Here is an 18,866-nt window from a genome sequence, read left to right as displayed (position 1 = left end):
TTTGGAACGTTCATGTATATGCTACTTAAAACAAACATGCCTCTCTGATGTATAGAATAAGGATTTATGTATTGCTCTACTCCTGAAATGTCTGTCTGCATGTTTGGACAAAGTTTTGCTGAACGTGGTCCTGTTGATATCCATTTAGAAGTTGTCTGTCAAAGTTATGTCTCACAACAAGAACACAAACAGGCACATGGTAATTTATGGATTATCTTGAAGGATTTTATTACTCTATAGGCTTTTTTTGCATTGGTTTCATAACAGTGCCTAGGGAATAAAATGACATGGACAACAATAAACTGAGAGAAGTGTCATAAAAAAGTCAAAACTCACAAATAAGTCAACATGGACAGAAGCCATGGTGTATTGCAACTCTCTTATGGAATGACAGAAGTATAACTGCACAAAATATGACAACCACACAGATTTGGTAAATTCTCTCATTTGTAGACTTACAATTTAGAGATATAAATAACAATTCAAAGAACAATGAATAAAGTGTAATAAATAGATAAATAAATACATTTGACTCAAAATAAAGTGCAATTTCCACGCACACCCCCACATACACAAACACAAGCGTTTAACTAGCATTCATCTAAATATGAGCTGTTTGTCGTTTCCTAGGAGCACTGTATCTGTATCATACATCTATCTCTCTTTATCGTTCATAATACAAACAACAAAAGTTTTTTCAAATTGTATTTAGACAAACAAACAAGTTTCTAGTAGCTATATGAATGGAACAGTGGTTACAATAGAAAATCATGAAGATATGAGGGTAATATCTCGGATAAAATCTAATCTTGTGTCATTCAATTGTGAAGTGATTATGTGTAAATTACATTTTTACCTCAAATACTATGTTCAGGACAGTCGTGTGATGACCACAAGATGGCAGTCTGATACAGGTATGGGCATGAACATATGAACAAGTTACGTCCCTGATGAAAGAGCTGCCTAGGTCTACGGTGGGCTCTCAGATCTCACTAGGAATTCTACATAGAACTTGCATATCATTACTCATCACTGTAAACAACATATCCCTCAAATAAACTGGCACTTTTATTCGCACATTACATTATACAATGCTAATTTTGCATACATTGAAAAGGGAGAGTTCTAGCCTACGTTGCCAGAGTACGAGTAAGTCTCAAACAAGACTCCCATTCTATAGTATCAATTTCATCACCTGACCACACTTAATTCACACAGAGACATATGGGTTCCTCTTCTTTAGTTCAATTCATTAGCACTGTATTAATTTCAGAACCTAAATAAATGCACATTTCACAATGCCCACTGGGCACAGATGTCAATTCAATGTCTATTCCATGTTGGTCCAACGTAAATTCCTTGAAATTACGTGGAAACAACATTGACTACAACCAGTGTGTGCCCAGTGGGTTGAGTCAATGCAGACAATTCGTAGAACAATATATCTGCTTGCTTAGCTTATTGCAAACCTTTACCTCTCTAACATCCGTTCATGGGTACATTGTAGGGGACACACAGGAAAATACTTAAAAAGCCCATTGCATAGTGTCCCTGTGCAAGTTCAGATAGTCCACCTAAATCCAACCAGGACTCAGCCCTTAAAACACTCAAACAAATTCATTCAGCTCTCCTTTACACAATACAATTCCAAGTTCCACATTTAGCAAGCAGGTCATCTTCTTTGTCCAGTTAGAAACAGATCTCAATGTGTTACACCAATGCATGTTACACCAATACAACAATTCTTCTCTCAATCTATTTTCCAGGTACTGTGTGAGAAAAAGAACAAGGTGCTATCTTTAGGTATTTTAACTGAGTGAAAAGATGGCACCGGAGTTGACGGACATGGGTAATGTTCTTCGTGTTGACAGACTGTGACAGAAGCCTGCCTATAGACATGCTGTTTACATTGGGAACATGTGGGGGCTGTTGACATGATGTTCACAGTGTTCACTACCATCAGGTCTGTTAGATTTTTTTCCCTCATCTCTTTAAATATTCTCTTTCATCTCTCATGTACAATTTGGAACATGCAAGAAGACACGCTTTTACTATATACATTACACATACAGTACATACACACACACACATTTGAGAACAGCATTAAAGCACATTCCTCAACATATTCTTGTTTTATCTACAGGTCTGTATTTTCTTGCTATTTGGTGTGTTTCTGTTTCTTTAGGCGTACATGTTTTTGTCCCTTTTTTGAGGGTGCCCTGTCCGTGCCTGATATGGTGGCATGATATTCTGGTCCAAAAGGCATTTTCCGGGAGATCCCAGGTTTGTCCCTCACTTGCAGATCAGGAGTGGTGCTTACCTGAATTCCTTGTGTTTGCCTTTTCAGGCTGAGCTGAGCCGGTAGGACTTGGAGATGTCCCCTGAGCGCCCCGTCGACAACCTCCAGACGGAGCCTCAGACTTTCCTGCTGAACTTCCCCGTTTCTCCTCACCGCCCTTGGGCCCTTCCTGGGATCCCATCTTCATAGGCCCCAGCACGTTTTTGGCCACACTGGTCAGCTGAGTCACAAAGCTTGGCTTGTCACCAGGGGAGACGGGGCGTGACTTGCTGGAGCAGGGGGAGGCAGCAGTGGAGGAGGGGGACATAGGGTTCTCCTCCACCACCTCCAGGTGACTCCTCTCCTCCTTGGCCCCTCGGTAGCTGCTCAACGGGACAGAAACCTTGTCTGCTCTGGATTTTGTTGAAGCAGGAACTGGGCCTATGGTAAGAGGGGATAGGGCCGGGGTCTGGGCTGGTGCTTGGGTTGGGACTGAAGGAGCAGGTCCTTTAACCTTGGTCTCAGTGGCTTTGTCAATGCCACCCATCCCTCCTTTCAAAGCGCTCTCTCCCATCTGTGTGTCTTTATTTGCCTTGGCCAACTCTGTAGCTCCCGCCCTCTGTGTGGTGACTTTGTCTGGACCCCCACTCCCTTTCTCCTCACTCTTCTCCTGGCTTCTGCTTTCTGGGGTGGTGTCTGTCTGGACAACCTGGTGCTTACGCTCCTGGGAGAGCGGACTCTGGGATGTAGCCTGGACTGGGGCCCTGTAAGTGGGATTAGGGCCACCACTGGCTGTATCAGAGCTTGGAGCACTAGAGCTTAGAGGTTTGTCTGCTGGGCTGGACTTGGCCCCTGGAGTGGAGGGGGTTGAGGCTGGGCTAGGCTGGGCCTCACCTGGTACTGGTGAAGCTTTTCTCTTCAGAGCCTCACAAGGGGTTAATGTCTTAGCTGTCTCACTAGCGCTGGTCTTGGGCTCTACTTTAACAGGTGTGCTGTCAGTGTGTGGGTCAGATGCTGTAGTCTGGGCAGCTCGCTCCCTCCCTGTCAGCAGTGTGTCCCGGCTCAGGGGCGACTCCTGTCTCCCCAGCCTCCTCGCAAGCTTCAGGCACCCTGTCTCTCCAACTGTGGGGGGAGAAGGAGAGGAGGAAGATGAGGGAGAGGGGGGAACGGGCCCGTTCTCTCCCTCCATCTCCAGCAGACTCTGCAGGCTGTGCTCGCAGTGGAAAGACTCCCTCCTGTAGTCCCCATGTGACACCTCCAGGCTGTGCTTACGCATTGACACCCCCCCTGCAAGGGGTGAGGAAGCTGTAGACGAAGATGAAAAGGAGGGTAGAAGGGTTGCACCCAGTTTCTCTGACGACTGAACCCGCTGTAGCAAAGGTGAGCGGGGGGGCTCTGCGCTTTTGGGCCTGGGACGGGCCACAGGGGGAGAGGAGTGGAGCTTTGCTGGGAAGGCCTGAGTGGTGTTGGAGCTACCCACTGTGTGGCCAGACAGGGGTGGGGGAGAGGAGGTGGTGGGGGAGGGTGTGTGGGCCAGGGGGGACAGAGGGATGTTGCCAGCTGACTTGCAGCGGGCTGAGCGATACTGGCGGTGCAGTTTGGGGGAGAGGCCGTGCAGGGAGCTGGGTCTCATGTGCTGGGAGGCAGCCGGAGAGTTAGGGGTGCTGGAGACTGGAGAACTGCTCTGAGAAGTGTTGCCTGCGGAGTGAAGAGGAGACATATAGCAATCATTCAAACTATTATTTTGTTATGTGAGGGTGAAGATGCTAAGAGGAGTGCTGTACAGTAATGTATTGCCCTTCATACTGACCCAGGTAGGTGGAGTCGGGGGTGGAGCGGTAGCTCTGTGTGGGGGAGCGGGCAGAGAGGTTGTGGGTGGGGGAGCCTGGGAGGCTGTCCCCTGATGACAGAGAGCGGTTCAGAGAGGACAGGCTGCGGCTGGTGTGGAGCAGGTTCGACTGCTTAGTGATTTTCCTGAACAACGAGCTGCGCTTCTTACTGCGAGTGAGAAGTGAAAAGAGAGAGGTGGGAGGATGAAAGGAGAGAGAGAGAGTTAGAAAAACAGAGTCAGTGACATTGATTTTCTAGAGCGCTCATCTGAAATCATAGTGTAGCATCTGCTGTGCAGAGAAACCCACTTGTACCTTTCTTGTCCCTCCTTAGCCCCTGTCTTCTTGTTGCGCCGTGCCATCTTGGACTTGTAGCTGGACTTGCGGGCAGGACCAATCTTGATGGAGGTGTTTTCAAAGGGAGTGGTGGTCACCATCACATTGTTTCCACTCTGGAGAAACAACGGAAACAAAAAACGTACAGTATGCACTGCTTGCAGAATTATTAGGCAAATTGTATTCCTCAGGATTAATTTTGTTGTTGAACAAACACAATGCTCTTAGTCAATCCAAAATGTTATTGAATCTCAAACCTGAATATTTAACAAAGGAATAGTGAGTTTTGTCTTTCTCATGGGAATATGTGTGCACAATTATTAGGCAACTACATTACAAAAATCATTTCTCCCAACTCACTTTTTACTCTCAATTTGTAGAGTAAGTGTAACAAATAAGTAACACAAAATTACAATTAAATAACATTTTTGGCCTTTCAAAAATATTCAGTGACCAATACAGCCACCCTTCTTTTCAATAACTGCCTTGAGCCTTCCATCCATGGAGTCTGTCAGTTTCTTGATCTGTTCTCGATCAACTTTCCCTGAAGCAGCAACCACAGCCTCCCAAATGCTGTTCAAAGAGGTGTATTGTCTTCCCTCACTGTAAATCTCACGTTTGGGAAGGACCCATAAGTTCTCAATAGGATTTAAGTCAGGTGAGGAAGGGGGCAAGGTCACTATTTGGGCACCGTTGAGGCCTTTGCTGGCTAGCCAAGCAGTGGAGTACTTGGATGCATGTGATGGAGCATTGTCCTGCATAAAGATCCTGGCCTTATTGAATGCTGAGGACTCCTTCCTGTACCACTGCTTGAAGAAAGTATCTTCCAGTTTCAGTCCATCTTCAACCCGAAAAGGTCCAACTACCTCATCCTTAATGATAGCAGCCTATACCAGTACCCCTCCTTCACCTTGCCTGACTCGAAGGGGTGCCCTGTGTCCATTATTGATCCAGCCATGGGCCCATCCTTCTGGTCCATCAAGAGTCACTCTCATTTCATCTGTCCATAAAACCTTAGAAAAATCTGTCTTCAGGTATTTCTTTGCCCAATCTTGATGCTTCAACTGTTTAATCTTATTCAGTGGTGGTCGGGTTTCAGCTTTCTTGACCTTGGCCATGTCTCTGAGCACTTGACACCTTGTAGATCTGAACACTCCAGGTAGGTTGCAGTTCTGGTTTATGGTGGCACTGGAGGATAATGGGTTCTTGGTAGCTTGACATTTAATTATTCTCCAGTCTTTTGCAGTTAATTTGCACCTTTTCTTCTCCATGTGTTTTATGCGCCCCAGTTGACTGTTCGCAACAAAACGTTTGATTGTCCGGTGAAGCTGCCTGGTAATTATGCACACCTTGACATAAGGTGTTATTCACTTTCCCACACCCTCCCTCATTACACAAATACATATCACCTGAAAATGGTTCAATCCAATAAGTATTCAAGTTTATATGGTTTGGAGTTGGAAAATGTGCATAGAAATAATGATAAGATCAGAATACTCACTTGCCTAATAATTGTGCACACAGTGTATGATAGGTTTCACCTGTATTCTATACTGTAGAAAAAAAACACCTGTTGTTTCTTTCCTTTCCTCTCACCTTCAGAATGAGCTCCACCACCTCAGTGTGCACCAGCCCGTGGACAGACTCCCCGTTCACATGAGCGATGAGGTCACCAGCGCAGAGTCCCGCCTCCTGGGCAGGGCCTCCGTCCTCCACATGCTGTGATTGAAGCAGATCAACATCAATCAAACAAGTCATCATGCTATTGGACAAGTCTGTTTTTCCACTACAAATTGTAGCGATGCTTTGTTATGATACAGAACTTCTCAAAAGAGTGATGTCTACTCAACACTACTTTGTCCATGGAAATGAATACAGAACATATCATCTCTATCGCCGTCTCACCCAGACCACGTGGTGTACGCTATAGACATCACTGTCTCCCATGTAGACTCGAATGGCTCGGAGGGTGAAACCGTACTTCTTCCCAGAGCGGTGGATAGTGATGGGAGAACGCAGCACGTTGACCGCGGGCGAGTAGTCTCGGCTGGGGGAGGAGTCACGAGACGACAGGTCGGAGGAGATGGATCGAGGAGACATGGGGCTGGCCAGGGGGGACGTACCATGCTGCTCCACTGAGGAGGGGGGAGGGAATCACAGGAATAAAGTGTGAGAAAAACCATCTGAATAAGTCAATTGAAGGTCAAAGCAATTGATAGTTTTTAAGAAATGTACAATTTTCCATAACAAGCCCAGTTAACCGTTTTACTGTTTAACATTAATATAGTCATTAGCAACAGACAGCCCCGTTCCTCTCACACTCCCTTGCCTTCCAGCTCCTCACCTGTAGGTATGATGACAGACAGGGCTGTGGTGGAGGCAGACTTGATGACCTTGGTCACGGGTCGCGAGTTGCGCTTCTCTCCCTCAGCTGAGAGCTGGCTGTGGCGGACCCTCCTCAGGACCAGCTCGTTGGTGGCCCGGGACCCCTGAGGCTCTGTTGCCCCAGCAGTCACAGTACTGTTGGGGCTGGGGATGACTCCCATTGGTACATCAGCTGGCCTCAGCAGCTTGTCTGGAGCAGAGCAGAAAGATGGATTAATAATATCATGTAGGTATCAAAGTGTATGTCAAGCCAGGATTCATCCATTATCTAATGCCAAATGCCCTCACCTCCAGCAGTCAACCCATTGCTCTCCCTTTCCTTCCTAAAATCCCCCTGGCTGGATGTGGTGCCCACGGATGTGGTGCCCATGGCCCCCTCCAGAGAGGTGCCCCTGGCCTTGACTGGGGGCTGCCTGGTGGGCACTGGCAGCTCAGGATCGGCCTCTAGTGGGGAGGCGAAGCGGTGAGTGTCCATGAGGGCAGAAAAGCGTCGCCGGGCCCCAGATGGAGGACTGGAGTCACTCTCAGTGAAGGATGACTCTGAGCATGACAGTCGCTTCCTACACACAACAACACAGCACAGAATAGATTTATTGTATTTATGAAAACAAACAATGAGTAATGATAATGAGAGCCTTGATAATGAGGACCAACAATGTCACATTTCCAACTTGTTATGTAAGGTAAGAGGGTACTAGTACTAGTCAGAGTACAGTAGTGGTCATACTCACATCTCAGGTGATCCTGTCCTCCAGCTCTTGTCTCTCAAGGTCAGGCTGCCCAGGCTCTCTCTCTTGGCCGCCCGGTCCTCCCTGGGGCCCTTGTGCTCCCGCCGGGTCACCGTCGGGGGCTTGTGCTCCAGCTGGGACAGGTGCTCCATGCTGCTGTACACCTGTAGTTCCCAACAGAGAGAGGACCAATAAGCTTTCAGAACCCACAGAGGGAAAAATTTCCCATGATACATTTTCCCATGATTCTTTCTTTTACAATAGGTTCAGGGGCACAATTAGCTTTCACAGATTAGTCAAGAAGGGGAGATCTGAGCAGAAAGAGACATACGCCTGAGGCATGTGTGTCAATAAAATCCAAGGTTACAAAAGAGGTTCCTTCATGACTTAGTCTACCATGTGTGATAGTCACATTAAGTCACTTGGCTACGACATTCTTATTGACACACATGCCTCAGGCGTATGTCTCTTTCTGCTCAGATCTCCCCTTCTTGACTAATCTGTGAAAGCTAATTGTGCCACTGAACCTATACAATGAGGGGTATCAAGTTAATCTCGATCAGCAAGGAGTTTTGGAGAAGGGAGGTGAGATAGAAGAACTAATTAGGCCAAAATATAGGTTTTACGTAAACATCAATTAATAGCCCAGGCATTTATTTGCTTGAATCACTAAACACAACATGTGCTTATTAGACACTGGCTTCTATTTGAGTCAGGTGTCTATTTGCTTACAGCACACAGAGTTTGCTCACTTGCATAGTTAATTGTTTAATTCCTGAATTCACTTCCAGTATTTTAATTAATATCTTAATTTCCTGCACTAATGTGCTATCATTTACACACTGTGCCACGTTTATTTTGTCTTAGTATGCCTCTAATAAAAATGTATAAAAACCCCCACCCTTGACAGAATAATTGTTCTCGTTGAATCTGCATTTTTTTCTGCAGTTCTTACTTTCGTCACTAGAGCGAACAGCTGCTTTCTGGGGGAGGGGGGGGGGGGTCTGTATTCCTGAGGTTTGCCAGTTAGCTAGCAGTTCTCATCTGTTAGCAGCCAATGGCTAGCAGTTCTCATCTGTTAGCAGCCAATGGCTAGCAGTTTCTTACTGGCGATAAAAACTGATGATTGCCATCACTTTTTTGAGTCATTACTGAATTATTTAATGTAACAAATTAAACATTAAACCTTGTAAATAATTCATGGTAATTCATGGAAACGTTGTAAACAATTCATTTAGACCCAGTGTTTATTTCAATCAGGCGTTTATTTGCTGAAATGTGTAGTGTGGGCCGGCTATTAAAATGGACAGGTCGGCTATTTGAGACTGTGTTTAACTGATGTTTAAAGATGAGTAAGTGTAGAATTTGACCTTGCTGAAGCGAGGGGAGCAGGACGAGAAACGACGGATCTCGACAGGTTCATCATCATTGGTGTCGTCCTCATCATAAGAGTGGACGTGGTGGTAGCGGTCTGAGCGGGCTGGGGACGGAGGAGGACATGACACACACACACACACACACACACACACACACACACACACACACACACACACACACACACACACACACACACACACACACACACACACACACACACACACACACACACACACACACACACACACACACATACAGACACACAGACAAATAGCATGGACAAGTGCCTCAAAGCTCCAAACACAGCTAGTTCATATCTCTATCCCATATGCCAGTGGTATTCAAAGTTGGGGTTGCGACCAAACTGCAGTTACTTTTTTAGGAACAGAGTAAAGGTTATTGTATAGGACAATATGCAAACCTTTTTGAGAAATACAATTTTATTAAGTAAATGTATTTATTGGTTTCTTTGATAAGAGATTCAAATGTTATTGAAGGTTATTTGTTGATGTAAAAATCAACATTTTTGTCAATAGATTAGGGGTGGGGTGGGCTTGGGTAACGAGAAATTGTTACAAAAAAATGGGTTCCCCAGAAATTCTGGAGAAGAGAACGGGGTCCCCGTTGAAAAAGTTTGAATACCACTGCCTTATGATGATTCTATACATTAAGAATGCAACGAGTCAGCACAGTTCTCCTCCATGTGACCAGGGGGCAGTGCAGTTAGAGAGACTCACTGTCGAAGTAGCTGGTGTCCTCCTCTGACTCTAGGTGAGGGATGAACTCAGCCTTCTGTCTCAGCAGACTGTTCCAGTCCAGTTCAGTGAAGAACGAGTGCTGCTTCACCTCAAATGCACCGCCTGGGGCAGCGAAAGAGAAAGAGAGAGAGAGAGAGAGAGAGAGAGAGAGAGAATGAATGAAAGGGAGAGTGAGAATGAAAGGGCGAGCGGGAGAGGGGGAGAGAGAGGGAGAGAGAGATAAGATGTGTGTTGTTGAGTGAATCTATATTTTCACTATGAATAGGCAGTTTAGTCCATTTCTGCGACAGCACACGTTTGATGTTAAGCATTTTGTCAACATGCACGTGTATGCTGACCTGTGCCCAGTCGGACCAGTGGGTTGGTCTGAAGCAGAGTAGAGATCAGATGCTGGGCATCGGCAGGAAGAGCGTCCTCATCTTCTGGCCACACTATGTCATCTACAAGAGACAGACAGAGATACGTTGCATTGGACAATGTAGATGTGAGAAAGATGGCTTCAAAATGGCTGTAAGATGCTGCTCACTGAACCAACTAACCCCGGACCTCTCACCTGTGATGACCTGTCCAAAGAGCTCCTCAGGCGTGGCTCCAAAGAACGGCACACAACCCACCAGGAACTCATAGAGGATGATGCCCATAGCCCACCAGTCTACTGGCTTCCCATAGCCCTGTCTCAGGATCACCTCTGGGGCGATGTACTCTGGCGTGCCACACACCTGATGGAGGGCAGAACCACAGCGCTCCTATGAGAGGTTCTATAGTCATATCTATGGATAAAACCCTACTGGTGAGATGCTAAGGCCAGTCTCTCTCAAAACGTGAGTGAGAGACATGTGTGGCCAATGCACGTGTTTTCCAAGCTGATGGGATGAATGCGAGAATGCCAGGATGAAACATGAAAGCTTTGGACGTTGTGTTTTCATGTGCAGATGGGTATTCATCAAATGCTAACAGATCTGTGGCTGTGAGAAAGCCGAGCCAATAAATAATTGGGGATTTAATTGAAGCAGCACCATTCAAAGGGTGGGAAAAACAAAACATCTGAAAAGACAGTTGATTATAATAACTGAGGCATATTTGGTTATCATTTTGTTTGATGTCGATCATTTCATTTCTTCACGCTTTGACAACTATATGCACACATTTATAAACTCAGCATTTATTTATTACATTTGTCTCGAAATAAAATAAAAAATGTATTAGGTATAGTTTTTGGTCTGAGTGGTTATGGAAAATGTAGAAATCTAAATATATTACTGCAAATTCATTTTGAACGCCTGCCAAGGTTGTGTATACATACTGTGGTGGGTTTCTCTGCTCTATATACAATGCACACCTGTTTGTCCAGGAACTCTCTGGTGTCCTTCTCAATGTGTCCCTCGTACAGGTTAGTGGTGAGGCTCATCAGACCCATCTTAGACAGGCCGAAGTCAGTCAGCTTGATGTGCCCCATGGAAGTGATCAGAAGACTGGGGACAGACAGGTCAAAGGTTTCCTGAAACATTCTTCGTGTTTGTAATATAATCAAATTTTGAATTCACTCCAATGAGTCCCATATGATAATTGTTCAATGCCAACCCAAGTGAAGTCTTACTTGTCTGGTTTGAGGTCGCGGTGCACGATGCCATAGTTGTGGATGTACTCCAGTGCCAGGACGGTCTCGGCAAAGTACATGCGCGTCATCTCCACGGGCAATGCCCCAATGTTTTTCAGCAGGGTGGCACAGTCTCCCCCTGGCAACAGATAACACGGGATCAGGCTGACTGCTAACATTCCCATCACCAGCAATGTCCTAAATGCTGCTCTTGTCCTAAACAGACAAGAAGTGGTGCCCAGTGTATTATTGTGTTAACTTACCCTCCACATACTCCATAACCATACAGAGGTGCCTGCGGGTCTCAAAGGAGCAGAACATGGAGACCACGAATGGGTTCTCAGCGAAGGTCAGGATGTCTCTCTCTACGAAGGCCTGCTGTATCTGGTTCCTCAGGATCAGGTTCTGCTTGTTGATCTTCTTCATGGCGAAACGCTGACGGGTCTCCAGGTGACGAACCAGGTAAACAGCTCTGGAGACACACACGCATACACACATTTAGTAATCTGATTTTTTACACATTTTACTGAGTAAATCCAGTGTTTTCTCCTAAAACCATTTAATGGACATCAACAAGATGGCTCAGAGACATGTACTATTGTAACATTCATATGCGTGAACACACCCACACCAAGACCCACACTCACACCCACACTCACACTCACCCATAGGCTCCATTGCTGATCAGCTTTATGGTCTGGAAGTCAGCCTCTTCGGGCGTCTTCATAGCTCTCATCTTGCCCTGAGGGAGAGAGCATAACAGCAGGGTAAGATGAGACTGGACGTGGCCAGACCTCCAACACCAGGCCCACAGGAGTGACGTCGTGGCTTTTTCCCCCAGTGCTACCCTTGTCTTCCTGACTTCTTGTCCAGTTAGCTGAATTTTGGCACCTGTCCTGATGGTTGAATGAGAGCTGATTGCAGGTCTACAAGGCACTAGAGGATATCCTGCTTTGACTTCAGACTCTAATCAAAGCAAATGGACTCAATTACGTAGAGTATTGTCCACTGTGCCAAGTAATTAGTAGAGGAAGCAGTCATATTCATTAGTCAGCAGGGCCTTGGACTACAGTTTGACTTAACTCAAAGGGACAGAGGGAGAGGGGGGTTGATGGTGGGTGGGCTGGGAAGAGGTGGAGTAGGGACAAGGTTCTCACCTCTGTTGAGTCATCTGTTTCTGGGGTGAGAGGTCCCTCACTGTCGTAGCTGTCCAGGTTCACCATTTCTGGGGACATACAGAGGGAGTACCTATGAGCTGCCTTTCCGCAATACATAGAGTGAGAGAGCAACAGTAGTCAACACAAGTCAAGGTTTCCTCCTTCTCTCTCTCTCTCGGACTCATTCTCTCGCTCACCCTCTATAGAGTCTCGTGTCAGTCCCAGCTGGCTGATAATGTAGCGAGGGATGTCGGTCTTCATCAGGTGTCCCTCCTTGGCGTGGTCCTCTGCTGCCTCCAGCAGGTGGTAGAACTCCTCTGGATTAAACTCCTGAGGGACAGGAACAGGGTGACCACATTCAGTGTGACACAGGTATAACACTGCTTGAATCAAGATATAACTCATTTTATTGCACGCACTACAGACGCTATATCGGTACGCTAATACAGGACAAGTAAAGGCCTAGTACACTATTATGAAGCCATTTTTTTCAAATAATTATTCTGATTTTTCAAGGGGGCCCTCAGCACCCTCAGCACCCTTACTTCCAGCGTCTATGCATGTACCAAATAAAAAATACAAGTTAAATGGGTTTCCATCACATTTTCAACTCTACTGATGATTTTGTCACAATTCTTTTGTTGTTGTATATAGCGAATGTGCTCACTCTGGTATTGGCACAGTACTGTATCTGCGCCCTGCGCGCTGTTGACTAGAGCACAGCCTACATCATGGGTATTACACTCTTAACCTACAAGGTCGGAACCTGCTGGTTTTCTGTTTTACCAGATAATTAATTGCACTCACCTGGTGTCCCAGGTCTAAATCAGTCTCTGATTAGAGGGGAACAATGAAAGAAATGCAGTAGACCTGGCTTCGAGGTCCAGAATTGAGTTGATGAGATTATTGTGGACAAAAGAGCGACATCATTTTTATTTGTCAAACAGCACCCAATCATCGATGATGATGTCACCAGAATAAGACCCTGGATAAATATTGGAAAGGAGCATCAAGCTCACCTTGCACTTTCACCACCCTGTGAAGTTCATCATAAATGATTTAATCTGTAGCCTAATAAACTGCATGCTTCCCTAACGAGTTGTAGTGGGAGGACCATACAACATGTCATTGCAAGACACTAATTTAACTTCCATTTGATGGGTTGTTATCTCAATATTTGAGCATAAAAGAGTCAGAGTGCAGTATAACTACAGTATGCTGCAAATACTGCGTCCAGTTCCCATCAGGCCTGTCATGACATTTCTTTATCCAACATGTCCTTTACGCACATAAAAAGGTTGGATGGAAGCCAAGTCATGAGGCCTGCTGGCTGCGGTCACCCAGAGGACAGGACTACTGCTCTGCCAGAGACCCTGAGTCAGTCTGGGCTACACACACAGGCTCAAACTTTAAATGACAGTCACGGTCTGTGAGACTCAGACAGCACTTCAGGGGGCAGCTGCTATTTGCAATACTGTAGCGAGGCAAATGAAATTTTAATCTAAATGCAAATGGAATGGCTAGCCAGTCAGATTGGGCCTTTTATCAAGGTGCTTAGTTGGAGCTCAGTATTTTTGCCCTAATGTGTAATAAACCCCCTGTTTAAATGTTCATAATGACTGTTTGTGCTCATATTTATTTAAGGAAATGAATTTGTCTTTGGTCCAGGCCAGGGATATGGTCTGTTAAATAATTAGTGGGGCCATGGACCGTGAATATGACTGTGAACACTCTCATGACCATTACCATGACTGTGATTGTGTTTAGAGTTCTGTGTTCTGTTCTCACCAAGCACTCCAGCAGCCTTGCTGGGCGAGAGATGATGATGAGGAGTTTCTTCACCAGCTCTGTGACGAAGGCCACCTCTGAGCTCTCTGATCGCTCATACGCCTGAGAGAGAGAGAAATAGTTGGAGGAAGAGAGAGAGAAACGTTGAGGGAGAGAGAGAAGTAGAGAGAGGGAGAGACAAACAGCGACAGACAGAACAGGACAAAATAAATCAAAGCTTTGCAGCAACGTGGGATGTGAGAACAGTTATATTCCAGGCAAAACTAATCCAATCAAACAGAATACTGGCAACCCAGAATAATCAGAATGATTTAATCAACCCGTCAAACAAAGGGTGCAGATTAAGTTCCTTGATAGCTTCTATCCACTCAGACAAATCACACACACAATTAGCCTTATTTTACTCCTTTACTCGTTCTTATCCTTCTGAAAGGCGTAGTGCTGTCATTTGAAATGAGATGATAGGAACCAACTGTGCCTCTCAGAAGCCTGCAGCTAAGCCACCCAGACCTGAGAGAGCCTGATATTGAGACAATGTGGCTCCCATTCAACAATTCCACTCAGGGCTATTCTGATGTTATACACTGCAACATAAGAGTGGCTTATGGGCAGCTCTATAACCCCAGAATGGACCTGTCCTGGCACCTAATCACGACATCTTAGCCTATAGTTGCAGTGCTTCTGTGACTCACGTCATTGAGCAGCTTCTCCAGGTTCTCCTGCAGCTCAAAGAAGTAGACAGTAGTGATGAGGCCCTTGCGAGCTTTGGACAGACAGTCCCTGGACAGCTCTGCTATCTGATGATGGATGAAGCTGATGACCCCGTCGGCCAGCGGCAGCACGCTCTCAGGGTAGAAGGCATTGATGAACTCTGCAAGATGCTCCTCCATCTGAGCCGTGGCCTGGGAGAGGGAGATACAGGAAACAGAGTTAGGAGAGTTTTATCTATTTCATATTTTACATTCAAAGCTGAAATAGTTCTGTTTTGCTCCACTGAGCCAGTGGTATTTCCATCATTCTCACTTCCACCTGTTTAAAAGTAGACATAACTCCTGACATACAAATCAGAGAGGAGACAGCCTCGTTTCCCCTCAACTTCCATAGAAGAGAGTTTCTCTGACATACAGTACCACACTGAGCAAACGCCATAACCTGCTTCCTTTTGATACCAGTCTGCTCTAATCAATCCTTACTTGCACTTGAAAGTGTGAGAGAAAATTATGTTTTGTGTGTGTGTGTGGATGTGCGTCTGTGTGTGTGTGTGTGTGGATGTGCGTCTGTGTGTGTGTCATGTCATACTTTGGGGAAGCGCTCCTTGTACACATGGTTCATCATGACAATCTCATTGTCATAGCAGGAGGGGGAGCGTCCAGGACTGAGGCTGCGGGAGCGCGGTCGCATTTGTGGTGAGCAGCGGCCCCCATCATCGTCGGTGATGCTCTCCGTGCTGCCAAAGTGCTTGGACAGGAAGTGCAACTCGTCCATGGTGGGCTGGAAGGGCAGCTGGTGCAGCCGCTCCTGAGACGAGCTGGAGGACTGGAGGGGGAGGAAGAGAGGGAGAAGGAGGGGAAAGAGAAGGGAGGAAGAGTGGAGGTGTTGGACAGGAGACAAAAGAGGATGAAAATTGATGTTCTCTCATACATGAAATCCAGTTTTTGTATTGGCCAGAACCATAGCTAATCATGTATTCTGGTGGCTCTGGCTATACTGGGAAGTGGGGACAGTTAACCTCATCCATCTGTCTCACCTCTGAGAGACAGAGAGAGACACTAATGAAGTGAGCACAGCACCAGGGTCTGCTACATTAATCTGTCCCTTTCAGATACAGACTCATTTACCTGCTGAGTCAAAGCAATGGGACTTGACATTCACCACTAACCACAGGCTCAATCCCAAATCAATCCCAATTGGCATCCCTGCTTAAAACAATCAGGACAAGGTTGGATGGAAGGACGGGAAGATTATCTCTGTCACTGCATTTCGTGGTTATAAATGTTCTGTTATTTATCGATGCTGCTTTCTCAATATGTCTGCCAGGGTATTGAAAAAGCACAGTTTTCACTCCCAAATGGATCTGTCTCCACCAAAGCCATGATCAGACTCAGTCCAGGGGAGAGGAGTATATAGCCTGGTTATTGTTATTCTATTGTGTTACTTTTTCCACTTAGTTGGTAAATATTTTCTTAACTCTTTCTTAAACTCCACTGTTGGTTAAGGGCTTGTAAGTGAGCATTTCCCAGTAAGGTTGTATTCGGCGCAGGTGACAAATAATATTTGATTTGATTAGAAGCCACCCTGCCAGCTCCATACTAAGTTCCATGTCTGGGCTCATTCAGATATATATGTGTTGTTTGTTGACGTATTATTTCCAGTGGGGGTATTTAGCTAAATAGAGCCTGTGGTGAATTGGGCACCGAACAGCGTGTACTATCTATTTTCTCCTCTTTTCTACTCTCCTCTCTCATCCCACTGGTCTGGTTCTTATCTAGCTACCCTCTGTTCCTCCCTCTCTCACTGGCCAGACGAGAGCAGTCCCCAGGCCTCTGATGTTGTGTTACATAAGTGAGAAAAACAGAGAGAGAGAGAGAGAGAGAGAGAGAGAGAGAGAGAGAGAGAGAGAATCCTGAGGGAGGAGAATCAAAGACAGAGAAAATGTGGGTCGAGATGATGTGTGTGCCGGTATTTGTGTGTGTCTATGAGTGTGTGAATGAGAGAGAGAAACTGAAGAAGTCCCCGAGGCAATGACAAAGACAATAAGTGTACTATAGTGTTAGAAAGAGAAATGAGACAGAGACAGTAATAGTGTACCATGGTGTTAGAAAAAGAAAGGAGACAGAGACAGTAAGGGTGTACCATGGTGTTAGAAAGAGAAAGGAGACAGAGACAGTAAGAGTGTACCATGGTGTTAGAAAGAGAAAGGAGACAGAGACAGTAAGAGTGTACCATGGTGTTAGAAAGAGAAAGGAGACAGAGACAGTAAGAGTGTACCATGGTGTTAGAAAGAGAAAGGAGACAGAGAAAGTAAGAGTGTACCATGGTGTTAGAAAGAGAAAGGAGACAGAGACAGTAAGAGTGTACCATGGTGTTAGAAAGAGAAAGGAGACAGAGACAGTAAGAGTGTACCATGGTGTTAGAAAGAGAAAGGAGACAGAGACAGTAAGAGTGTACCATGGTGTTAGAAAGAGAAAGGAGACAGAGACAGTAAGAGTGTACCATGGTGTTAGAAAGAGAAAGGAGACAGAGACAGTAAGAATGTACCATAGTTTTAGAAAGAGAAAGGAGACAGAGACAGTAAGAGTGTACCATGGTGTTAGAAAGAGAAAGGAGACAGAGACAGTAAGAGTGTACCATGGTGTTAGAAAGAGAAAGGAGACAGAGAAAGTGAAGTAAGTCAGACAAAGGAAAAAGAGAAGTGGAAGAAAGCGAGTTTTAAAGAAAATACTAAGAGCTTTTTAGGAAAAGGCCATTGATGCATGAGATGAGACAAAGCAGGGTAAATCTGTAAAAACCGTGGAGCTGGGCGTGTTGGTGCCATATCCAGAGGAGGGCAGAGATGCCAGGGACCATCGTCGACCATCCGCCCTTCAGAGGAGAAAAACAATGTACAATATTAAACCTGAGAGCATCAGACTTCTGCCCAACATCCTCAGGGCATCCACCAATGGAACTAATATGGAAATATGCGAAGGAGGCGACGCCCACATCCTGTATAACACAACTGATCCACCGTATTGTGTTAGTCATACGATCCATCCGAAGGGAGAGGGAATAGAGTGGAGTGGCCTGGCCATTGTGTTTCTATGGGGCTGCAGCATGCTGCAGTGACAGACTGGCAGAAGGATTTGATAAATGAGAGCCGTGAGTACAGGAAGCTATTACTGCTCCTGCCTCTGGTCCTCTAACTCTGACTGACTGACTGACTGGGAAGAGATGGGATGACCTCCTGGCTAGGCTCTTTGGCTTCCTCTCACCACTGATTCTGAGAGGTGTGATCATTCTCACTGGGAGGTGCTAGACCTGCATCTAACAGGTATTCACCTCTCCCTCCCTCTCTCACACATACATACACACGCATGCATACACACAGTGTCAGGGAGCTGTTACCTTCTGGAGGAGGCAAATGAGAAGTGTGCCGGGGTGCTGGAAGAGAAGTTGCGTGGGCTGTCCAGAGGGCTACTTCCTGGAAACATAAAGGAATGGAAATAGAGAAACAGACAGAGCATGAAAGAGGGGAGAGGTACTGTACACTGTGTTTACAGTAGGATGTTTGCAGTCCGAGATGGCTGTAGTACGTACCGAGGTGTCCAGGGAGGGGCAGAGGAGAGTGTGGGCGGTGGGGCAGAGTGGGAGAGGTGGTGGACAGGATCAGACTCTTCCTGTTACTGGTACGACAACTGGAAACACAGAGAAAGAGAACAATGATGTATTAGCAGGAGACCTGTGAAGGTTTAGTGTGGTACATAAAAGAGAGAGTGTGTTACTGCAAGTGTGTGTGTGTGTATTTTTTTCAAATCTGTGTGTGTGTGTGTTCGTGTGTGTGTGTATGTGTGTGTGTGGACATGTGCGTATGCAGGGCTCACTGCAGGAGGACCAAGGCGATAAAGAAAATTCTATTTGCCATCAATCCCCAGCC

General features: G+C 45.9%; 1 protein-coding gene across 1 annotated transcript; it reads right to left on the bottom strand.

Moving 5' to 3' along the window:
• Nucleotides 1–209: 209 nt before the first annotated feature.
• LOC135553801 (microtubule-associated serine/threonine-protein kinase 1-like) lies at nucleotides 210–18,659 on the bottom strand (the record flags this gene model as incomplete). The annotated part of the gene is made up of 24 exons (XM_064985744.1): nucleotides 210–3,976; nucleotides 4,089–4,276; nucleotides 4,423–4,559; nucleotides 6,040–6,162; nucleotides 6,349–6,578; nucleotides 6,788–7,018; nucleotides 7,117–7,388; nucleotides 7,560–7,720; nucleotides 8,927–9,036; nucleotides 9,671–9,793; nucleotides 10,030–10,131; nucleotides 10,245–10,410; nucleotides 11,031–11,163; nucleotides 11,289–11,427; nucleotides 11,552–11,760; nucleotides 11,954–12,030; nucleotides 12,446–12,513; nucleotides 12,643–12,775; nucleotides 14,234–14,335; nucleotides 14,926–15,135; nucleotides 15,533–15,769; nucleotides 17,743–17,815; nucleotides 18,338–18,413; nucleotides 18,530–18,659. Coding segments are annotated over 24 exons (5,103 nt in total), but the record flags the coding sequence as incomplete, so codon positions are not given.
• Nucleotides 18,660–18,866: the final 207 nt, after the last annotated feature.

Source organism: Oncorhynchus masou, chromosome 14 (assembly GCF_036934945.1).
Source record: "Oncorhynchus masou masou isolate Uvic2021 chromosome 14, UVic_Omas_1.1, whole genome shotgun sequence".
Lineage (NCBI taxonomy): Eukaryota > Metazoa > Chordata > Actinopteri > Salmoniformes > Salmonidae > Oncorhynchus > Oncorhynchus masou.
This window is presented reverse-complemented; position numbering and strand designations above follow the sequence as displayed.